This window comes from Strigops habroptila, chromosome Z, assembly GCF_004027225.2.
Source record: "Strigops habroptila isolate Jane chromosome Z, bStrHab1.2.pri, whole genome shotgun sequence".
Taxonomy (NCBI): domain Eukaryota; kingdom Metazoa; phylum Chordata; class Aves; order Psittaciformes; family Psittacidae; genus Strigops; species Strigops habroptila.
The window spans coordinates 86,323,363-86,347,369 of NC_044302.2; the positions used below are offsets into that span (position 1 = coordinate 86,323,363).

General features: G+C 37.1%; 2 protein-coding genes and 1 long non-coding RNA gene across 3 annotated transcripts; 2 read left to right on the forward strand and 1 right to left on the reverse strand.

Moving 5' to 3' along the window:
• Positions 1 to 935: 935 nt before the first annotated feature.
• SELENOP (selenoprotein P) lies at positions 936 to 9,139 on the forward strand. Its single transcript, XM_030511443.1, has 5 exons — positions 936 to 1,001; positions 2,458 to 2,661; positions 4,475 to 4,687; positions 6,367 to 6,484; positions 7,350 to 9,139. The coding sequence occupies exons 2-5, from the start codon at positions 2,471 to 2,473 to the stop codon at positions 7,992 to 7,994; spliced, it is 1,167 nt and encodes a 388-aa protein (XP_030367303.1). The 5' UTR covers positions 936 to 1,001; positions 2,458 to 2,470; the 3' UTR covers positions 7,995 to 9,139.
• Positions 2,668 to 4,153, forward strand: LOC115619366. Its single transcript, XR_003994992.1, has 2 exons — positions 2,668 to 3,698; positions 3,774 to 4,153. It is a non-coding gene; the product is annotated as an uncharacterized LOC115619366 (long non-coding RNA).
• Positions 8,459 to 23,012, reverse strand: CCDC152 (coiled-coil domain containing 152). Its single transcript, XM_030511444.1, has 8 exons — positions 22,926 to 23,012; positions 21,854 to 21,959; positions 14,338 to 14,406; positions 13,285 to 13,349; positions 11,678 to 11,780; positions 10,861 to 10,988; positions 9,889 to 9,972; positions 8,459 to 9,350 (listed from the first exon to the last, which is right to left on the reverse strand). Exons 1-8 carry the CDS (start codon positions 23,010 to 23,012, stop codon positions 9,228 to 9,230), a joined length of 765 nt encoding a protein of 254 aa, XP_030367304.1. The 3' UTR covers positions 8,459 to 9,227.
• Between the last annotated feature and the right edge of the window lie 995 nt (positions 23,013 to 24,007).

Sequence of the window (24,007 nt, forward strand, 5' to 3'; positions counted from 1 at the left end):
GGTCGCGGTTCCATTTTGCACACCCGACCAGAAGCATAAAGCTCATCTGTGCAGGAGACAGTCTCAGGCCATAGAACTAAGCAATATAAATCTCACCACCTTAAACTCTGAGGGCACACTGAGTTTTTAAACATTTATTTTTCTATAAGCACACATAACATGTACATTGAAGGAAATGAAACTCAAGCAAACTGCTGCCAAAATAAAACATGCCATGCATAAACAATTCTCTCACTGAGGAAGGAGAATAAGGAAACAGTTTAATCTGAATGTCTACAGAGACCTCAGTGATGGAGGTGTTAAGAAAACAGAGTAACACAGAGTTAAGTGGCTGTTGCCAGTTGGTAGAGCTTCATGGCTTTCATGTAGCTACACTGACTTCAACAGCTGAAGATCTGGGCTCTAAGCTTCAACCAAAGTTGTTAAACTGACAGGTTCTACAGAAACCAGTTTTAAAGCTGAGTGACATAATCAAGAACAGCTGGGCAAAAGGAGCTCTGTACTGCACATGCCCTCAGACAGGGCACGCCGTTCTCTAAGGCAAATAACAGATAAAGCACATGAGAGAAAAACCTGCTAGCTCAGCATTTTTATAAATAGAGGAGTACCTTCCCCCCTCACTGTGGTTACCACTGTGTTAGGGAAATAATGAGTCTTTGGCCCACGCCCCTCCTCTGACTGTACCACTAACTCCAGCTGGCTGGGGAGACTGACAAAATACATACACTGATATTCAAAGTCATTGTATTAAAAATACCTTGCCGTTCTGTAACAGGAGCCATTTCCACATGGAATTAGTTAACAGGGAAGTATTTTGGCTACTTTTGCTAAAGGGGTTTGCTTTGCTTGCAAGGTCATGCAGAATGAGCTCCCTGAACTTTGAACCGTATCTGCAAAGTGAGATAAACAAGAGCAGTATAAATACCACAGCCCTTCTCCCCACACAGTTTTCTTCTGCAGCAGCATTAAGCAGAGCTGCCAAGGAGGGGGAGGAGGAACGGGTAAGTGTGCTGGGTTTGCTGTGAAAGAACTCCATGACATAAGATTTGGCAGTGTGTCTGCTTGTTGCTTTGGCTGAAAGGGCTGACTGTTGAAATTCCCGTTGGAAACCAACTAGAAAGTTGAAACGCGAAGGGAAGTATAATTCAGAACATAGCTCTCACCTCCCTCATGGGGTGAGACAGCTGTTGCTGGGCGCTCTACGCCAGTGCTGCAGAAGGCCATAAAGGCATAGAAGGATCTCAAGGTGTCATGGGAGTTTTGTGTGTTTATAATGGGTGTAAAGGTGGGCAGATTTCCAGATGTGCGGAAAGAGTGACAAACTGCCGCTGTCGATACCTATTGGACCACAGTTTAATCTTCAACGTCCTAAAATGCTTTTGGTACAACTGCAGGAAAGAAATATTAGGGACAGACAGATGTCACAAATGATGTTGGCTCTGCAGCAGCTGGCTCTTGTTTTAAAAGATTAATTATTAAAATGTTTGATTTTTTTAGACTATAACGATATTGATGTAAGCACGAGTGTTATTTATCAAAAATTAGTGTTTCCAAAACATTCTCTATTTACTGTGAGACTTTGATGTGAGTGGTGAAATTATGCAGCTTGACAACCTAGGGCATGTTGGGGAGCAGTTTTACATTTTATGTATTTCTCAACAATGGGTATTTTATGAACATATTAAGCCAAAATTACTACATTAATGGAATAAAAGGAAAAGGTAGTTATGGGATTTCTCATATTCTTTGATTTTCATGAACATTTTGTAAATCCCTGCTAAGTGTGGGTAGGAGATTTTGTAAGATCCAAGGAATCCTGAAACTCCGTTTTCACTTCCTGTTTTTGCAAAATTGTTTCTAGTGCCTGAGTTCTTCAGAGATTTTTCTCAATGGTGCCCAAATGCCACAGACTGAATTGTAAAAATCTTTAAGCTTTTTTTTTTTTTATTTTTAAATTTCTGCCAGGTTCTGTAATGCTTGCTGTGCACCAGAATAGTCTGTTGATGCAAGTACTTTTAAGTCAGTGGAATTACTCTGGAATCTGGAGTGAACTAATCTACATTCTTAGTAGTATAAATGGGGTTAGCAAAACTGATTTCGAAAAACAAGAAATAAGGCCACTTTACAATCATGGAAATGTTAAAAGCAGTCAAGAAAAAAGTTGCAAAGAGGAAAAAAGCATAGTCTGAATAGTAGCATTAAAAGAAAATCCAGTTATTCTGAACACTTACTTTTCAGCTGTTTGTATACAGCAACAATAAAAAAGATACTGCCTAATTATTATTGGGCAATTCCATTGCAAATAGAGAAAGAAGATACAACATCAAGCAGGAAACAGAGAAGCTGAATTTATTTTATTTTATTTTTTTTTTAACCGGATGGAGCCAACATTCCACTGTGTTTCGTTACGGAAAGAGCCTGAACTTTGTCTCACTTGTTTATTTTCTCTCTTTTCAGACAAAGCCCAGCCATGTGGGCAGGGCTGGGGCTAGTTCTGGCTCTCTGTCTCCTCCTAGGAGGAGGGACAGAGAGCCAGTACTGCAAGGAGCCCCCAGAATGGCATATTGGGGAGGAAAACCCAATGCTGAACTCTAGGGGGTCGGTGACAGTGGTGGCTCTCCTCCAAGCTAGCTGATACTTGTGCGTGCTGCAGGCTTCAAGGTAAGTGTAAATATTTTCCCTGGTTTTTGTTAAAACATGAACTGGTGAACATTTTAGTGCCATCTGAGGATAACACGTGTTCAGCTACATACATATGCACTCCATGAACTCTAACTTCCTCAAATGCTGCCATCCCAGCTGGCATGTATGACCCAGTGACCAGGTTAACTCTCAGCAGGAGTGTTCTGCGCCAGTGGCTCAGATTCTTTATCTCCTGACTTAGTCCCGACCGACAGATCGTCTCTCCAGATTGTGCTCACACAGAAGTATGATCAACTTGACTTTAATGAAACCCAACAGAAACAGTTTCTCAAGACCACACTTCAGTCACCCCCAGATGATTAATGTAGCAAAGATGCTGAGGCCAAGAAACATCATAATTCTCTGACCTGGCTAGAACATCTGAAACAGAGATCCATGGTCACTCATTTCTCATGAAAGATCTGTAGAGCAGAAGGCACATAACCCACATGCTTTTAATGTACTTTCCCATCCCCTCTTCAGAGGTCCCAGATACTAAAGAAAAAAGATAAGGTCAAGGCTGGCGTTTTGAAAAATAGATGAAGCATTCGAGGGAACCATCAGTGTTACATTTTCATACAAGACTGGGACATTCGTGCTCTGGTTTCTAGAATCTACTTCTGTGCAAATAATTAGCTTTCATGACAGTAACAGCGGCAAGAAAATAATTCTGAGCTGACCCAAACAGGAATTGCATACAGTCCTTATCTTGGATTCATTTAATGATTGTGAAATCATTTTGGTTTAAAAATTCATAATGCTCATTTCAGAGCTTGATTTTAGTCACTGTAATAACATCTTAGATTCCCCTTCTGGGCTGCATAACTTCATATTGTAAGAGTCTTTGCTAGCTTTTTAAGAACTAGATATGAAAAAGTGGTGGTAAATCTCTGGCTCCATCAAAGTCAAAAAATGCGCTTTGTGATTGGCTTTGAAGATAGTTTGGTTTGATTCTGTATATTTTAGGAAGGTTTTAAAGAATCTTTCAAGCTCTAGATTATTTCCTGAAACTGGGGGTTGGGAAGAAAAAAAAAAGAAAGTAGGAGTTTTCTAGAGCAATTCAATAGGAAGGATACAAATTAAAAGAAAAGAAAAAACCCAAACCAAAACAATAAAACACCCAACCACGTTGTACAGCAAGAAAGCAGCTTTCTGTCCTATAGACTAAAGAAAGATTTTTGTGATTGGATGCCAAAGGGAAAGACTAGCAACTGCCTGCCAGGTCATGCACAAATTCTGCAGCCATCCTTTTGACCCTGTTGCTGTAATATCCTTTTTTCTGGCTGTTATAGAAAACAGCCATATCAAGTTGAGTGAGAGAGCTATTGGCCTTTTACTGCAGGTTTGCTTTCTTGATTATTCACCTCCCTGCTCTATTTACAGTGTGCATTCTTTGGCCAACTATGTGACCAAAACCTCAGCATTTAAACAAAGGCATCAAGATAAACTAACTGTGTTAGACCATGGAGAGCGTGAAGGAACTGAAATAAAAATAGCACTGAATTCAGTCTGAACACAGATGTCTGCTTAACTTAGTACTGCATTCTACTTCCAAGGACTGGACCCACGGCATGTTAGCTATTGTAGAGTCTGGTTTGGCAACAGCGTAGTTGATGGTCATGGCAAATGCTAAGAAATGTTTTTGTAGTGTTAGATATTTGCCATTAAAACTGGGAGAAAATAAGGTTCAATGTAATAAAAGCAGGATGGAGCATGCAAACTTCTGTTGAATGTGGTAAATCCTATGATTCTCTAATGATTTATGGTCTTGCTTCTTTACACTCTGCACTAGACTGGAAGACCTGCGAGTAAAATTAGAGAATGAAGGACTGGTCAACATCTCGTATATCGTTGTCAATCATCAGGGATCCTATGCCCAGAGGAAATTTCACCTACTGCAAGAAAGTGTTTCAGAATACATTACTGTCTACCAGCAAGATGAGCAGCAAGATGATGTTTGGACTAAATTAAATGGAAACAAAGATGACTTTCTCATCTATGACAGGTCTGTTTAGAGGGGAACAGAGGAAAATATTTGCATGTATTTATAGAGTAATGCTTTGTAAATCTCTATTATTTCAGTGATGTGCAAATTACATCACAAAAAGGACATAATAATCAATTTCTAAGTTGCATTAAGAAAAGTGCTTACAGAAAGGAGGCTATAAAAGCAAAGTCTATTTTTGTTTAAGTAAGTTTGGGATAAACAGTTTTTTCTTTATAATTACTGTGGATTTAGATTAACATAACTGAGTCTAGAATTTGGTAGCATGCTTCTGGGCTTGCACTGGGTTTTATTTTCAGACAACTTCATTACATCCATGCATGTGAAAGCAGAATCAGACAAGGACAGCTATCTGAGTTCTCATGAAATCATTTTGACCAAAGTTGTTGAAAATGTCATGTAGCCGTATGGAAAAATTAGTCTTCAGATGAAACTTAAGACTTCAGAAGAAGGTACCTTTTTGATCATAGGAATCTGGGACATGTACCTTTTAGCAGAACCTGTAATAACTCTTTAACTGAAATCCTGATTTTTCAGTCTCGTTGTGATGGAAATTATTTGACAAGTCCTGCACTTTTAACACGTCCATCCTAATTACTATTACGTTACTGTAATGAACATTCTCTGTTCATACTGAAGCACAATTAAGTTCAATACAGAATTAGAAAGTTACTTAACTGCTTTTGGATGATATGATGAAACGGACCAAATTAGCTAAATTAGGCTTGTGGAAAACTAGCACTGGGATGAACTTTAGAAAGTGATTGCGTGTTACAACAGCAAGTATGCCTAAGTATGGGAGGTTGCAGTTGTGTGACAGACAAATAGAAGGCAGCTGTATGGAGCCTGTGGAGGGGCCCCAAAGCTGACATCTGGCCCATGGCATTTGAAAGGTTGAATAGTTCTGTGCTGTTAACACATAGGGTACACCTGCACTACAAACTGGTTTGGCCATGGTCCATTACAGTTCTAGGAGTGTATGTTCTCGTTGTGCCTTTACTGGCAATGCAGTCTTTGCCTGTTGCTGGTTCTAGCTGTGCACTGCACATGTGTAGATAGACAGAGAAGGTTTGAGGACTTTGTGTTGACATTGCAGGTGGGGTACTTCACCAGGTGCCCTCGAACACAAGTTCTGCCTTAACTCCACCTCCTTTGGCAGTACCAGTTGTGTAGTCAGGTGCATACCAGAACTCTCAAGTACAGGTCTGGGACAAATAGGCACCATAAAAGTTCCCTTAATGCATGCTAAATCAGTAATGCAGATGCTCCATAATGGCCATTCCAATCAAAATACATGTTACGTTGCACAGAACATTCTTTGTAAGGATGCAACAACATATGATGATTTGTACCAACATGCAAACAGTCCTCCTCGTTAGCAAGATTGGTCTGGAATGTGTACCTTTGCTAGTCTAAATGCTACTAAACTAGAGACTTCTGCCAGTAGAGTTATTACACCAGCCAGAAATCATGCTACACACTACTGACCAATGCAGTTGAGTGGGCAAATGTTTCTAAAGCGCGTACTGTTTCTGCCTTTTAATTCCTTGGACAGAAACACTCTCCATGGGACTCTACAGTGTGTGTTGATTGATGTGAATAAAATAATGAGCAATGAGAGATTTGATTTTAAGTGCATGTTTATGTATATGTAATCATAAACTTCTTTCTCTCCTTAGATGTGGCCGTCTGGTGTATCATCTTGGTCTGCCTTACTCCTTCCTGTCTTTCGACTATGTAGAAGAATCTATTAAAATTGCATACTGTGAAAAGAAGTGTGGAAACTGCTCTTATACGGTATTCTCTCGTTTCATTCTATATATACTAGGAAAGGAAACTGGATTTGACTGGTAGTTAAAAAAAAATATTTCATTGTGATTAATCCAAAAAAGACATGATTTAGGATTTACACATTTCATATGTCTTGACATAGAGCTTTTAAACATTTTTCAAAGTGAATTGGATTTAATTCATAATACACTGATTATCTGAATTCTTGACCTTGATAGAAATATAAATAATTTTCAGAAGTCTAAATGCAGTCTTGGTGGCTAATTCTGTCTCTGGATTTATGTACAGCTAGTAGGCAATTAGCTGCTCTAGTTTTTGGGGACAGGTAGATCCTTAAACACATGGAATCAAATCAAAGCTGGTATGAATTACTATTCCTTTTAGTTTATATTTAAACACAGGATATAAAAGTTACTTTAAAAAAGTGATAATACAAGGTGACAGACTATTGTCACTAATATAAAAGAAGGACAGCATTGTTTTACATATAACTGAAGATCAGAACTACTTTAAGGATTGTCAAGAAATGTTCATACCTAGTCATGAAAGTTCAATTATATGAATAATTTTTGATCCTGTAATGGAATTTTCTCAGGCAGGCCAGATGTGGGACCTTAGAAAAAGGTTGCTTTTTATTAGCAATTACTTGAATTCAAATTCCAGCAAGTTTATGCTGAGAGCCCTGTCTAGTTATCAGTGGTGTTGTAAAACAAGTTTCTTCTTGATACATTCATATATTTTTTCAGCAACGTAGCACAAATAATATAAAATTAGGCCTTCTCTTCAGCAAAAATGTTAAGCTAATTAATATTTTACAACTAGTTTAATTGAATATCATGCTTTGTATTTAATGCAAGCTTCTGTTTTGCAGGAACCTGATACTGATGTTGTATGTGAAAACATCACGAAAGAAGCAGATGAAAAGCTAGCAGAGATAGAACCCAAACCAAGCGGACAACATTCACATCACCACAACCTGCACAGGCACAGGCACCACCACCATCACGCAGGCAGTCATCATTCCAAAAATGGGAACGACGAGGCTCCTTCTGAAACTCACAAACGTCATCGTCATGGTGGTCGGCGTCATAGAGTTTTTGGCCGTAACAGACACAATCAGACAGGCAGTCAAGAGCAGGTAGACACTGTTCCTCCAGGAGAAGGTGTAGAAATTACACAAGATAAAAAGCTATGAAAAAAGGGGAAAACTACCTGTAAAAACCAGTTAACTTGAAATTGGCAGACAGCATCAGACTCAACTTTTAGTAGCTGATGCTGTCATTGTCGACACCTTTTGTTTGAAGAGCTAGGGAATTCTGTCACTTGACAGTGTCGCGGAGCACTTCCAAATTCCTGCAGGTGACACGGCCAGCTGTCAGCAGAAGACATCACTGAGTCTTGACAGTGACGTCTGCTCAATGCTGCCTGACAGTCGCCAGCAGCAGGAGCAAGTGAAACCAGCGACACCTGACAGTGAGAGGAAAAGGCAAGAAACTGAGCCTGAAAAACAAACTAAGCACCACCCTAAAAATGCAAGGGAGACCTAGGACCTGAATTCGTATAGTTGCGAGTGGAAAAATTAAGAGATTAAGTGTTTTTATTGCCCCCCGTTAAAAATTATACTAGAGACAGGTGTGTAGAGTTAAAATATTACAAAGAAATAGACTTTTAGAGCAGTGCTCACAGAATTACACAATACCTGTCGAATTCCATCTGTGAAAAGCTTCATAATTTCAAGGAATTTAATTGGCCTGTTGTTTGTTTTTCAGTTGCAGTGGAAAGGTGTCTGCATTCTTGATTAATTTGTCTTTCTTGTTTCTCTTCTAACATTCTGCTTGCATTTGTGAGGATGGGAGCATAAACTATGACCTAGGGGCTCCTGATCTGATGTTTTGCAATCAAGAACAGAAGACAACCAAAAAAAGATATTTTAATCATTTTTTATTGAGAAAATGGAATATATTCCAAATTTTTTTTTGCCTAACCTGGGGATACACATTACGTATGAGAAAAGATTGTTCTTTAACAACATGCCAAAACAACTGTTTATCTCAAATGTAAGATACATGCACTAATTGCATTATTTTAAAGTAACAGATTTATATGCTTAACTTTTGTGGCTTAGATACAGTATCAGGATCCATTAATACTTACTACAACAGCTTAAAAATTCAACCAACTTCGTAAGATCATGCCTAAAGTGGAAAACAGTGTTAACAACTCTTCATGCAGAATTAATAACAGTATCAAAACAGGAAAGACAGGACAAATTTAGTCCTGGCTTAATGTTTATCTTCATTATAACAGTGCTGAATTTGATAAATCTGTAATGATTGGTAAGATAATATACCACTTAAACTTGTTTAACTTCTCTCTCTGTAGCTTAGCATTTGTAACCTTTGATTAACTGAGCTGAAAAAAAATACAGTTGTTCGAAGGATTCCTGGATGAAGAAGAGATTAGTCAAGAAAGGAAAACTGCTCTGAAAGTGTACACGATAATTAATGATGGTTTAATAGGGAAATTATTACTCCTGTGAAACCTGAATCTTCTTATTGTGAATGCTGATGAGCAAGAAAGTAGCCCTGAATATACACAGAATGCATGGCTTTGGAATATTTGACAAGTGTTTTCAATAAAAATATTCAGCATTTCTTCATATCTTGTTTTTACTTTCATGTGAACAGTTTGAAATACACTGGTTTTATTTCTCATTATCTGTAGTACTGAAATACGTCATGTCATTTACTCAAAATCGCCTCTGTTTGAAGCTCTGCTCTTGCTCTTTAAGAAGACGTTCCTCTAGTTCTTTTATGGTGTTTCGGAGACGTTCAAGTTCTTCGTTTTTCTCCTGCTGGAAATTCTGCAGCTTCTGTAAAAAATGCAAGCAAAGGCTTCACTGTTAAACATCACACTGAATTATGTGCTAATACACTATTACTAATGAGGAATATCCTAATAAGAATATTTTTCTAACTATTTTGTGTCACAAAACTCCAAAATTTTTGTTAGGACTTCCCCCAAATCCTATTTTTGTGACATCCCAAAGTCCCAAGCTTACAAAACCAATAATGCACATATATAATTTCTAGCACAGTAATTTACGTCAGTTCTATCTTAAATTCCCAGGTTAACAATTCTGTACTAAACCCACTGCACATATGGGCTTTTCCTGGTAAGCTTTATCAACATTGGTGCAGAGAGACATGAAACCAGTTGTCTAGAGGTGGGAGGGAATGTAGAGAGTAAGATGGACACGAAACTGCACACCCCTCCCCCAATCCCCACACTGCTCCCCAGTCCCCAAAGTTTTGTTGCAGAAGAAACAATAAAACCGCAGGGAACTGCTGTTTCAAACAGACTGTAACAGTGTTTAGTATCTGCAGACTACAGGCTATTAAAGCACTTACTCTTCGATAGATACTTTCTGGAAAGCCAGAAGATTTCCAAAATGATCTTGTTCTACTCTGAACTGTTGCCAATTTAGCATTGAACTGAAAGAATCAAGAAAAAGCAAAACATTAAATACCAAAAGGAAAAAAAGATATGTTAAATAATACAAATATAATTTTCATCTTTTTTTAATTAGATTTTGTATATGCAAGCTTATCTACTATTTAATCCTACGACAATGAAGCTAATCCAGTTTATTTAAAGAAGAATGCAATTACAAGTTATGTTTCTTTAAAAAATATTGCAAAAAGTAAATAGTACAAATACAATACACTAAATACATTTAGACAAACAAGATGATTACAAAAATATCTGAAATCTCCACAGCTGCGTGTCTGCAGGAGAAAATACAGAGGGTGCTAAAAACCTCTGACACCATGACCTTTCCCTCATGTCCTAAGGAAAACTCAGCCCAAACACTTTAACACCTTATTTCTTTTTTGATACGCAAAAGGTTTGAAGTATTTCCTCAATTGTTTCTGTAATGACAGTGCCTTAAAATCTGAGCCATGAAATACATGTTGAATTCTGTGACTCAAATCTCCACAGGATCAGAAGTCTTTAAGCTCCTGGAAGTTTATATAAAATGATATCTTTCCAGCATTCAGAAGTTAAAAAGAATAAAAATAAGCAAAATATTTTTTGTATAGCTCAAAAGCTAGCAAAATGTTCAAAATTATTTAACACAAGGACATTGCAAACTTCACTCTCCCTCTACAGCAAGTAGAACTTGATTTCTGAGCAGAAGCAACTCAGATACCATTATGGAAGGGAGCACACTCCACTGAGCTTTGTAAAGACAATCTTTTTCTAAGTTTCCCAGATACCATATTACTTCGTTAAGTACTAGTTACTATTTTTCACAACACAGTCTCTTCTAAGTTTACCCAAAGCCCAACTGATCTTTAACTCAGCTTTGTAATGCATACCTCTATCTGCAGTTTAATGATTTCTTTCTGCTTCTCTTCATTTTGAATTCTCAGCTGTCTAGTTATCTCTTGTGTTTCCAGGTCTTTTCTCTCTCTCTCTTCTTTATATTCCCTTTCTTTTGCTTCGACTAGAAACACCGTAACACCAAATATGATGATTATAGAAGATGTTTAGATGGGAAAAATGACATCATTTCCCAAATATTAAAAATGTAATGAATAGCAGATCAACATTTCACAGGAAAACAATTTAATTCAAGCAAAGAGCATATGAAAACCACCCTGTCCCATCTTCGTAAGATGGAGTCTCTTTGAAGAAGCATCATATTTTACAAAGAGTTTGGCTTTTTTCAGCTACGTGGATGAGCAAAAAATCCTGCTCTTCAAGGCCCTGTCAGTAATGGGAAAAATTAATATTGAAATGTGTTTTTTCTTGTTGCAGTATTATTTCTTTGTGTAAATGATGTTCTACTTCCCTGAGCATAGCTGGAACACTCTAACAGCAGTCTAGCTAATAGTTCAAAGCAATAGTTCAAATTAACCCAAATTTTAGTTCCTTCAGATTTTTAGGTCCAAATTCCCATCGTCTGTTCTACATGTTTGGGAATTTCGGCTGCTCCTGTATTGCTCTACTATTGCCTCATTGCCACTGTCTGCTCTTGAGCTAAGATAAAATTCAGTTAAACACTGTCCATCTTTAGCTTTCATATTTCCACTATGAAGGAGAACTTGTACTTTTCCTAGATGAAGTTGTAGCTCCTATAGGTTACAACATTTTTTACCTAATGATATAGCATTCAGTCCTCAGAGAACTTACTTTTTTTCATCATATCGGAATTCAGCTTCACTATTTCTAATTTGCGCTCTTCCTCTTTGGTTTTCATTTCTGTCATAAGTTTCTCAATCTGATCTTTATATTCCTGCGAATGTAAAAAGTTTCATAAAAATCTTGAGTTTTCTGTGCTCTCAGTCTTCCGCGAAGCACAACATTCACGCGAAATGTACAATACTCTAAAATTCAGCATGTGCTCTATCCTCTACCTAGTAAATTCAAAATACCCAATTACTTCTTACACAATCTGGCTGAAGTCCACAGACGAAAAATATAGCACATTTCATTGTATTGTAGCTATCAGTTAATACAAAATCAGAAATTGTACTTATTAGAAACGCAAATGGAGAAGTAACGTTCCTTCCCCGTGGGTCTGATACGGTGCTGCAGTTAGGTAAGTGACTACAGTTTTATATTTGTGGATATTTCACTGTAATATTGTATAACAAAAATCATATTTAAAGAATGAATTTTCTTAGTGTTGCTTATCCCAAGGATTTCACAACTTCATACTGACAGCAGTACAAACCTCGGTGATATCAGCAGTAGTGATGCTGGTGGCACTGATACTCAAGTAGAAGTGTTTGAGCATGCCTGTTGTTAAGTTTGCTCCAATTACTACTCCAGAATTACCAAGGAACTGGCAGTAGCTGCCAATGTAGAAGTACTTACTCCAAAACTCTTGTTAGAGCCGTCTGACAAGGTAGGTAGCCACTCACCAGAGCAATGCTCAGAAACACTCAGAAAGGCAATTACTGATCAGTGGTAACAGTATATGTGGACATAGTCGAGTAAGCACCTCCCACGACAACACCAGGAAGTTTCGCCATGCCATACATATGTATAATGCACAGAATCAGAGTTTTCTTACATCTGTCAGAAGGTGCTACTTATTTTATTCTCAAGCTGTCAAGATGACAGCTCTATTGGTATAAAAATTTAATTTTAACTCATGGTTAGTACAAACACAGGCAAATAAAATCAGCAGTGACATTCCTAATCCTATAGAGGTTACAGATCTGCAATCTTAGCAGAGAGAACTAACACAAATAGTGATTAGTGCTGCTGGTGTTACCTCCTTTCCAAAAATGAATGGCATAGATAAAAAAATAGAGAGATAACAAATGGAATTTATTATGACATACAGATAAAAAGTAGAGACCCATTATCTTTGTGGCATTTACTCCAAAAGAAACTATAGTCAAAATTCAGACAGTTCTCAATTCTCTGGCAGTACAGCAGGCATTGTGAATATCAAAATCTTATCTCCACATAAAAAAGCATTCTTATGCAAGGGATTAGATTTTTGAATGAATTTAGTTGAATTTGAAGCTAAATACAGGAAAAAAAAGACGTCCAACTTAGACTGAGCCAAAGTTTTCAGCACTTAGCAGTTCTGAGCTCTTAGTCCCTCTAACACATTCTCATATTGCTACTGTCATGAGAACTCTTCTCTTTTTACACATGATAAATGTTAGAAGTGCAACAATAATGGTATCAGTAGCAAACCCAAGAATATAAAGGTATATGAACTGCTAACACGGAGATAAACAAATATGCCTCTACATAAAGAGCGATCACTTGCGACGTACCTGTTCACAAGTCTTTAATTTCTCTTCCAAGATGTGAATGGTAGCCTTTAGTCTATCATTCTCATCTATGTAAATAAAAAATTATATGATACACTAAAAAGTACATTTTGACAGGATTATTAGCAGGAAAGCAGAATAAGGAAATTAATTCTGTTTTTTGACTTGTCTAACCTTTCACAGATTTCTTTTGTAGACACGACAATCATCATTTACAGAACTACATAGTCTCCATTTTTTTTTGTTTAACAAGAAAATTAACAGTTTAATCATAATACTTGCCTGGTGTTACTACATTGAACTGTCTTTAGCTTTCTGGTAACTATTCCATTCAAGAAAATCCAGATGCAAAGTTTTTTGGCTCAGAAAATAAAAGATTATTATCATGGATACAACAGTTTTGAATTGGAAGATGCAACTTTTTAAGTACTTCTTTCCCCAAAACTAAAATTAGTATCTTAAAAACAGAATTTAGAAAAAGCAGACGATTCTTTTTTTTTATAATTATTAAATGTCTGTATTAAAAGCAGCCTTATACTTCAAATTTTTAGAGTATTGTTAATATTTATGCCTATATGCCTTGAACACACAATGGGTATAAAATTAGCTACATGGTATGGAAAACAGCTAAATTTTAATAACATTACACTGACAAACAAGACTTTTTGTTCTAACCAAGTGATTAAAACTATGCATAAACATTTCAATATACCAACAGCTGAATAACGTCTCACTTCTTCCAAAATCGCCTGTGCTATGCTGAGTAAATTTAAAGCCCAACTATTGATTTAAAAACCCTCACTGAGGCAGAACTTCTTTTACATGTGGATTCTAAGTACGATCATAGCAACAGACATTCATTAAGCACCACAGACCACCAAAGTCTGCACAAGACTGACTTTAGATAATTTCTTCCCCCTTTCTGTTTGGCTGCCTGAGTTTCCCTCTCTGAAAAAGAACAGTAAATATAATAAAAAAAAAAAAAAAAAAAAAAAAAAAAGCCTGCTCATTCAAAATTACAGTAAAATACATATGTAAGAACATTTTTGCTTTTACCTTTCACGTTACACTGGTTTTCAATGGTTTGTGTTAAACCCTTCATTACATTCTGTAGAGTAGTACATTCTAAAAGAAATTAAAAATCCAGTATTTTATAAAATTAAAATTTTGAAGAAATTATTTTATTTTTTTATAAACTTTTCTCAAATGTTTTATAATCATCTTGATTAAATATTAGTCTAGGTCTTCTTACTGACTACAGAAATAACTAAGATTATTATTATGTGGTTACTGCTTAATTTTAGCTTTTAGTATATGAGAGATTAAAAACAATTTTATCAAGCAATATGAACAATTTCATAAAGCTACTACATTTTTGCTTATAGCCAGAAAACAAAGATGTTACTGTTTTCTGGGCAACAATAGAAGTTTTCCATATCAGCATTCCAGCAATTTGACGTAATTAATGAAACTGAGGCTTACTTTCCTGACAGCATTTTTGCCAGGATTCTTTTTAACAGGACCAGCACTATCCACTTATGGCAGTTTCTCACCCCCTTTTTAGAGCATACTACCATTCATCTTCTGGGTCAACATAAACTTGGAGAGATTCAGAATATGCTACTATAACCCCATTATCTCAATTCAAACAAAGTAATTATGTCCACGTGTACGTACATGCAACTTATCAGTTTAAATACTCGTGTATTTAATGATCTTATTTTTTAATTGTATTTTTAGTATTTGAAAACCATACTGACTGCCTGTAATACAACATTTGGTTTTCATTAAATACTCTTTGTATCTCTTCTGTTTGTTCCTTGTAAACTTAACAGTAAAGTTGCAAAACTGAATTCAAAGACTGGGAAGACTACAGACACTAAACTTGAGGTTGCTTACTTATTCTTACTTTACTCTCAAAACCTTTATCTCTATTTTCACAGTACCACTGCATTTAAGTGACTTTTAGTTTCCGCAACAGATAAATTATGCTAAATAACAGCTACTTGTCTCATGAGACCAAAGCTCTGTTGGAAATTGTGTATCATATAATTAAATGTTAGATTACAAATAACGGAGTCAGGAAGACGAACTGAGATCCCAGCTCAGAGATTCAGTTTTCCACTCAATCTTTTTGACCTTTAGTCTATCCTTCCATCAACACCGCTTTTCATGCACCAGAGTACATTAGCCAGCTGTATTCTCCCGGTCCATGCTTCAAAAAAACCGGTAGAGGGAGCACGAACAGCACAGAAACACTGCCTGTCCTCAGTTCCTGCACTGCATCAAAAAGCATTTGTGGAAAAACCCTAATCGAAGGCGGAAGCGGTAGTTAGCATGCCCATTTGTACCAACTAGTTTTGTAGTGTATACGCTACAAATTCCCTCCCAAAAATTTGAAAACGTATAGAAATAAACCCGAATGCTTGCAATTTACGGACAAATTCGAAAGACACCTGTGCATTTCAGTAAACAGTAAGACCACAGCTAGTCTTACAGTGAGTCACAGCTATTTAAGTGCAAGCCACTCTTTTGTCCAGTTCCAAGAATATCTGCTTATCTTTCTTACCGTTAAAGGATGTATCCTGGCAAATCCCTTATGCAATTTCATTTGTGACTGGAAAAGAATACTGGGAACCCACAAGTTTTTCTTGCCTACATTAAGGAAGAAAAAGCAAAATTCTGCTAAATGGTTGCAGCTTTGTGGATCACTGGCATAGCATCTGTTATGGATTCCATGTGGTTCCTTCCCTGTAAAGAACACTGTCTACATGCAGAAAGACTGAACAGCCTAAGGTGCTCTTCTTCCCTGCTTAATATTTATAATTTCTTGCAGCTTCTTCTGTCTGCATTTATAACAGAAGCTACTGGCTTCTTTCAAAGGACAATCACACCAAGCACTTTTTCCTTTAACGCCTTTGAAACACTAAGTCAAGAAATATGTGGCCCTGAAGATGCTAAGCAGAGCCACCTTAAGTACTCACAGACAATAATGTGATTGGTTTCTTTTTAAAAACTACAGTAGATTTCAGTTCAGAATTGTAGACTGCACCACAAGAGTCCATTTAGTCACCAGAGAAAAGGTTTAGGGGCAGAAGAGAAGAATTCCAGGCTTGTGTCTGTCTTAAGCCATCTGTAGCGATTCTTTCTAAACAAAAACTGTGGTTCTGAATCTCACCTTTGTTTAGCAAAGAACATAACAAGGCAAAATAAAGCTCATTTATGACCATTCAGAACTTGCCCAGTTGCTCATCTTTTCTCATCTTTTCTTTGGTTCAAGTATTTCACTCTCCCCGCTCTCTGGAGTTTTAGAAATTTTCTTTCTTCCTTTGCATTTCCTTCAGAATTCTTAGTCTCCTTTTACCTTAAACAGTTCCAGAGAGAAACTTCCTGCAATCAGGGATATCAAGGAGCCCTTAGGTTCTCACTTATACTTGTCGGAGATTTTCCGGGGTGCTATTTCTGTTTCTCAAACAACAAAGAGTTCTTAGGCAGGATAAAATCCCACCCAACCACCACTAGCAGTCACAAACCCCTCAGGATAGATGGAACAACAGCCTTGCCTGCCATAGTGCTCCTTCACTCTGCTCCTCTGCTGTAAGGAGCATTTTTATCTGGAATCGTATGTGAACCATTCATCGCTATGTGGCCTCTCATGTTTTTTTCCTTAGCTGTTCTGTTAATTGCTTTGTGGTTTACTGATAAACCTTATATTCTAAAACAGAGTGGTTTACCCATCCTGCAAAGTCATTTGCTTTTGTGTTAAACGTGCAATAGGATGAACTTGGGAATGCTCTTCAACTTGAAATGTACATACATTAAGATTGTGTGCTGACACTTCCTCACAAAATTGATGCAGCAGTCCAAGCCCAGCAATTTGAGTTGCCTTTGCACCAACTCTTCAAATGATACTTTCAGAAAATGTTGCTGAGCTGGTTCCAAACAGCTTGGGACATAAGGCTACAAGAAATCTTTTCTTCCAAGCCACAGCTGGCAGTATCACTGTGTAAAGGCCATTCACACAACTAGAGTCTGCTAGGATAGCTGTTGCCAGAGTAAGGATGGAAGTATCAGTGGTCTACTTGGTCCCTTATAGCTTCACCAGTTCTGCAGAGGATCCTTCTATAACTGCATCAATAAGTGGTTTTTAATCCCACAGTGCTTTGGCTTTCAAAAAGGTTACAAAGAATTGCGGTGCTCTGATTCTGAATACACAGTATGCTACTACCTCTTGTGAAGGCTCAGAGTTGCAGGTGAATTTGATGAAGGTGCAAAGCCCATTTCTATCCATTTCAAAATGAAAACAACACAAATCCAAAATGTTTTATAAATACCTACTATAATTTATAATCACTAGACCAACTGCAATGTCCTTTTGAAATACTTTTAACATTACGGTCACTGCTGATCTCCAATAACATGGTAACTGTTTACCTCAAGATTCCTCTGACAGCATCTGCTGCAGATTACGGCAATTTCCTGCTCAAAATGTTTTGTGAATATCCGCTTCTGATCACCACTCATGAATACAATTAAAAAAATACAAACTCATGAACACTTCATGACATGATACTTGAAGTGTTTGCCTTACTGGTAAGCACATTAACCTAACAGAACAGCCACAATAACTGTCTTAATTTCCAAATGCATTCTATCCCTTTGGCATCTCTTACTTACCTTGTACTTTCTTAAGTAAAAGGGGACACCTCCTGAATGCCCCATCTATTTCAAGTTCCTGCTTTTCACTTTGTTCTGTTACTGCTACTAACGGCTTTGCAATCTCTCTTCCTCATTGACCAGAATCCTTGCATTCCAACAATTCTGCCTCCTATCTACATCCGTAGTAGTTTGCACAACTACTATGACTTCAATATTATTGAGTTGTTTTTTTTCTTGACTATCCCTGCTGCTAAAACTTAAATTAATTTTTCAGGCTGATTGCTCTTCTCACTTGGACTTTGGCCATTCACATTTTTTTTCCCCGTCATGTGTTTCAAAACAGATCCAGAGGTCATTCTCTTCAGTTTTATCTGCATAACTAACTCCTCAAATAATTTCACTCTTACCTGGTCGAAACGAGGCATTACTATTTACAAAGCTGCAATCTCTCTCCTGACTTTATACCATTTTTAGTCCATCCTACTTGCACAACCCTTATTTCAGTCAACACAGCTGCTCTGATTTCCTGAGTTGTCTCTTTCACTTTTCTGCTTTTATCCCGTAGAGTTTCTGTTGAAAAAAATTTTTTTGTCCACCTTTTCCCTTCCCCTTTTTTAAAATCTATACTGTATAATCCCCCTCCTGTTTTTGTCAATAATGAAGCCTCTTGATCTGTTTCTGAATGACTGTCCTGCATTGTCTTTTGTGCTTAAGAGAAACAAATGGCTCTAATGAATCAAACCAAAGTTCCACCCAGTTCGTGATCCCACTTCACAATACCCAGTAGAAGATACTTCAGAAAAGAAGGAAAAAAGCTGGATAAACGTTACCCTTAATCTATTCTCCGTTTCAAAAAAAAAAAAAAAAAAAGGGAGACCTCAGTGAGAGGCACTGTCATTGTGTCTTACGAAGATGTTGGTAGACGATTTTTTCAAATGTTTTTGGACTAATCTACTCTTCTGTTATCCACAAGCTCCTGTGGAATTGATTTAACAATTTTATTTTGTAATATATGGAAAAGTTCCTCATTTGGTTTGCTTTAAATCAATGAACAAGTTCTCTTATTAAACAGTGACTATTCATTTCCTAGTGATTTTCTCTATGTTCATAATTTTATAGCTGTAAGTCATATCAGCTTTATTCCTCTTTAGGCTGAAAAGGTTCCAGTCAACTTAGGTCTTTCTTCAATGATGTTCCAAAATTGTGACCAAACCTGTGAGGACCCCAAGTGCATTCTCCCCCCGCCACCTGCTGGGTCCGCTACGCTCAAGGCCAACTTAGAAAGTATCTCTGGTGACCTTGAAATAAGCTTTTTGAAGAAAGCTGGTAGAAGACTCAGAAAGGGCAGTCTCTCCTTCCCCTGGGAGCTGCTTTTAAGTTGAGGCTTTTGCCTTTGGCCTATCTTGATCTACGGCACAGCTGTGTTGTAGATCTAGAGCCTGGTCGCGACCTAGGGAGTGACTTCCTGGCTTCATTTCAAACTTGCCTCATTACTAGGGACCTGATAGTGATCACTAGATGATATCTGGCCCTGTTACTATTTCTGAACCTGATCCTGACTCAGCCTCCTGTCTTGACCTTGGACCTGTTCCATCACTACGTACTTGTTTGGTAATGTGGACTTTTGGCTGACCCTGATGGCCCTCACTTGGGCCAGCCCTGCATGGGTACAGTGGGAGTGAGTCTTGGCTGGTAAAGTCCCTACTTTTGTGGGCCTTGTTACATGATTGGTTCCTGATTGCATGTCCTTTGCTCCTCCCTGACAGTACCAAACCTTGCCACCTTCTCTGTTATCTTTTCCAGTTCTAGCAAGTCCATTTTGAAACATCCAGACCAGAACTTTCTATGAAACTCACAGACTTTACAAGGACATGATGTGCGTTTCTCTGCTTGTTCCATAAGCTTGCGTATCTCTGTTTGCTTCTTTGACCACTTATTTTCAGAGAACTATCCAGAAGCACACCAATATCTATTCCCAGAGAAGTAGCCAACTAGGGCCTACCACTCTTTACACAAAATACCTCCCATATGCACTCTTACTGGTTTTCCTTTCCCCTTTTCATCACTTGTCCTTGTGTACCAGATTCTTGGTGTAACTAAATTGATTGGCATCATGGGCAAAATTCACTTACTTAATAGCTTTTCCAATGAATTTCTGATTATGCTAAATTATTTCAGTCCCATCACATATCTAAGTGAAACCAATAGACAATCTCACTCCAGCGTGAAACTAAGTTTTATTCCAACCCTGCTTCCTAACTTTTAGCAAGTTGATCTGTCAGAGACCAAAGTTCTACAAAAAGATACATCTTTCAGCAACTCTATAAACTAGAGAACAGCAAGCAACCACAAATGTATGTTAAGTACTAGATATTATTTCTCTTTTCTAATACTAATCTGAAAAGATACACTTCTAGAATAATAATAGTAAAAATCCTCCTTTATTTGGCAACTTTTGCTATGATGTATACGCTTATCATTTCCACCTATGAAACGGTAAATGCCATACGATTATTTCATTATGAATAGTTTGAATTCTCTTAATATTAACTGTTACTAACATTCATTACTATTTAGCACCATAATGACATCTGCTATACAAAGCAAAACAGAGCCCAAACTGATTGCATTAAAGTTGACAGTAACACAAGTGCAGCCTGCGGAATAAACTTTCAACAGTGGTATCAGCTTAATTGAACTCAGCCTTAAAGGGCTATATACGATTCCTTACACTTCATAACTGAGCTGGAAACGATCTAAAATCTTGACAGCAACGTTATAAATGCAAAACAGGCTGTCACATTGTTTAATCTGACCTCTTCAGAGATTAGATCTCACACAGACAAAAAGTATAATCACTTTGGACAGTTTTTCAGTCCTCTAAAGATTACACATTTGTATAGGCAGAACAAGACACCGAGATTCCACCAATACCCAATGTCCTGACAGAATCAATTTAAGTGAATGGAATTCTAAGAGGAATACTAAACCTTCAATATACCAGTCAACACGGTACAAGGAAAATACATTCCCAGGCAATCTGGAATATCAGATTGTCCCTAAGCAAACCAAATCACACAAGCTACTAAGAAACATAATTCTTTGTGTTACCTCAGAGCACCAGCCCACCAGCCTGTCATGCCATCTCCAATTACAGGCAATCTTTGACGTTTCAGAGGGCAGCAAATTATGCATTCAAGAATGCATCTGGCTCATTTCTCATTGGGCAAAACATTTCTGGTGACCAGGTGAAACATAACATTTGTCATCTTGATGCCATTGGAATAGCTCAGCTGGGGGCACGATAGCGTCAGTGCTGACCTTATTTTTCCCAAATGTTGGCCCTATTGTTCTACACAGACATCTGAGCTGCTTGTGGATTAACCCAAGTCACAGGCTAGCATTTGAAGCAAAACTGCTGATGATAGTTTGCTTAAAAATACTGTCTTTGTAAATTGTGGAAGTTCACTAGAAGCTGAAGAGGCCTGCATGAAGGTGAAAGGCAAATAGTCAAAAGAAAAAAGATGAAAAAATGAAAAAAAAACCCCCCAAAAAACCCCCAAAACCCCAAGAAAACCAAAAAACCAAAAAAACCCCAGAAGGAAATTTTTTATTTCATAGGTACTGCATGCACTCAAAAATCTCTTTAAGTGGACGGATATTAACATCAGCTGGAAACTTGTAACTTTAATGCAGTTCTCAAGATATGTTCGTGGGTTAAAATTATCTGGTTTATGCAAATGAGATGGATTCTATTACTTGAACCAGGATTAAGTATTATTGTTTTTCGCACAGTGTCTTAGGTCCTTGCTATTTTATTTTTGTGTTTTATATGGCTGAAAAGAATGGAAGTATTTATCAGAATTTCCTGAATATATGCAAAAACTATACAGTCTTTTACAAAATAACTTACCTTCTCTAACTGATTCTTCCTTTGACTGGCTTAATGTTAACAATCTGTTACATTTTTCCAGCTTAAGAGTCAGTAGGTCATTTACTCCATTAATTTCCATTATTTTCTGGAAAATCAGAAAAATTATACTAGTTATACAAATGATACAACATCTCTTAAGTTTTAAATCTTGAGTTTTACATTAATATAGAATCTAACAATTTTGCAACACTGCAGTCACAAACCCATTTCATTGGCCATTCTGGAAATTCTGTTGTAGCGAAGAATGATGCTCGACTTGAGAGCCTGTGCTATTATGAGTTTACTCTCAGAACTAAGAGTGCCAACTTACATCACTAGTTCTAAACTGATTTATTCTCAATGCTGTAGTCCACAGTCTGGACCAACCCTTGGCAAGGTTCTTTTTACTGCTTTGCATATGAGGCTGTCAAGCTTTAACTGAGCATCAATATGAGTAGTGGGTGTGAATAGGAATTGGTATATTTTTTTCCATGAGAAATGCAAAATTTATTGCAGGTGCCCCTTTTATATTGCCTCTAGCATGGATTTACTGACCAGAAAATCACCAGAGAGCTGGCCAGTGTGGGTCTAACAAGAAATACAGTACTGATTTTCCTCAATGGATCAATCTTTTAAGAACTGATGTGTATATAAAATAAAGATGGCTCAATGCATAGGGAATAAAAGAACAGGTGTTCCTGCTATGGCAGTGACATTTTTCAAGAACAAGGAATAATTTCTGACAGAGTAGTCCAGCAAAGCTGTGTAATACTGTTATCTCCAATAGCAGCTTCTGAGAAAAAAGGGACACTTCCGTGCTTTTCATGAGAAGCCAGAATTGGCTTCTGCACCATTAAAATTCTAGCACAGAAACAAAGGCTTCTCTGACTCCACAGAAGTCACTCATAATCGAAATACAGTTAATACACACACTCTCTGAAGGCGGTATTACAAGACGTTATGATAAAAGAATAAGCTGATACTTAGAAGAAATTTCGCTCGAAAAGCTTATTAAAGTGTCACAGAATATTTACAGTTAGCAGTTTCAACATTTTTTACCTTCTACGCTTACCTTCTCTATCTCTGAGACACTATCTAAAAGTCTATCAAGGTTGACCACACTGATTTTCTTCATAGGTTCTTCATATCTGCGACTCATTTTTTTCTGGACCAATGATGACTGTATATATGAAAAATAGATCTACGAATTCATACACTTCTTATTCATATGACATCAAAAGATTTCATATGCACAAATGTGATCAGAATAACAATTTTTTAAAAAATAAAACTTAAAACTTTTAGAACTTTTAAACTTGATTTTTTAAAAACAAGATTTTTGCATGTGTAGCTTCACTTCAACCTAAGATCTTGCAGTTCTAGAAAACATAATGAATGTCACAAAGTGCAAGGAAAATCTATCAAACTGTTAGATGATACAGATGAATTGGGAAGTTTTTTCTGCAATTAAAAAATAAACCTGAATCCACTTCCATAGTGAATGCAACTTTACGTAAATGTACCAGTGGTGTGTACATAGGATGCTTTTAAAACACGTGAATAATTTCTCTTTAGATACCCTATTAAAACAGATTGGTCTTCCTGTCCTCACTTTAAATCAATAGAAACAATTACTTGTTCTCTACTGTGCATATTTTGTTGGCAACAGATGAAATTTTGTTAAGTTTGATTCACTTCAAAAATGTTGCTTAAGCAAGTAAGGTTTCACCAGGCACACATTAATGCATGATCTTTTATCTGTGTAGATTCTTTAACTACTCAGGTTTCAAGTTACTTACACATTTTCTTATAAGCAGTTTGCATTAATACCAGTGCTGAAATACTGCAGCACAAAAACCTTACCATAGGAATAAAAAGACAATATTTTGAAAAGCACCCATACAGTCCAGATAAATTCCTATGTTTAGTAGACATTCTACTTACACAATCTTCAACATATATTTGTAAGATGGATCTGACAGACACGGTATGAATACTTCTACGAATATTGAAACTATCTCTGAACATCAGGCTCCATGAAACAAAAATTCCAATGCCAGGTAAACGATGTATACCCGGTAAAATCATCACTCCTATGTGATAATGTATGAACTGCCTTCTTACAAATAACAAAAAATAGCCATGAGAAAGACG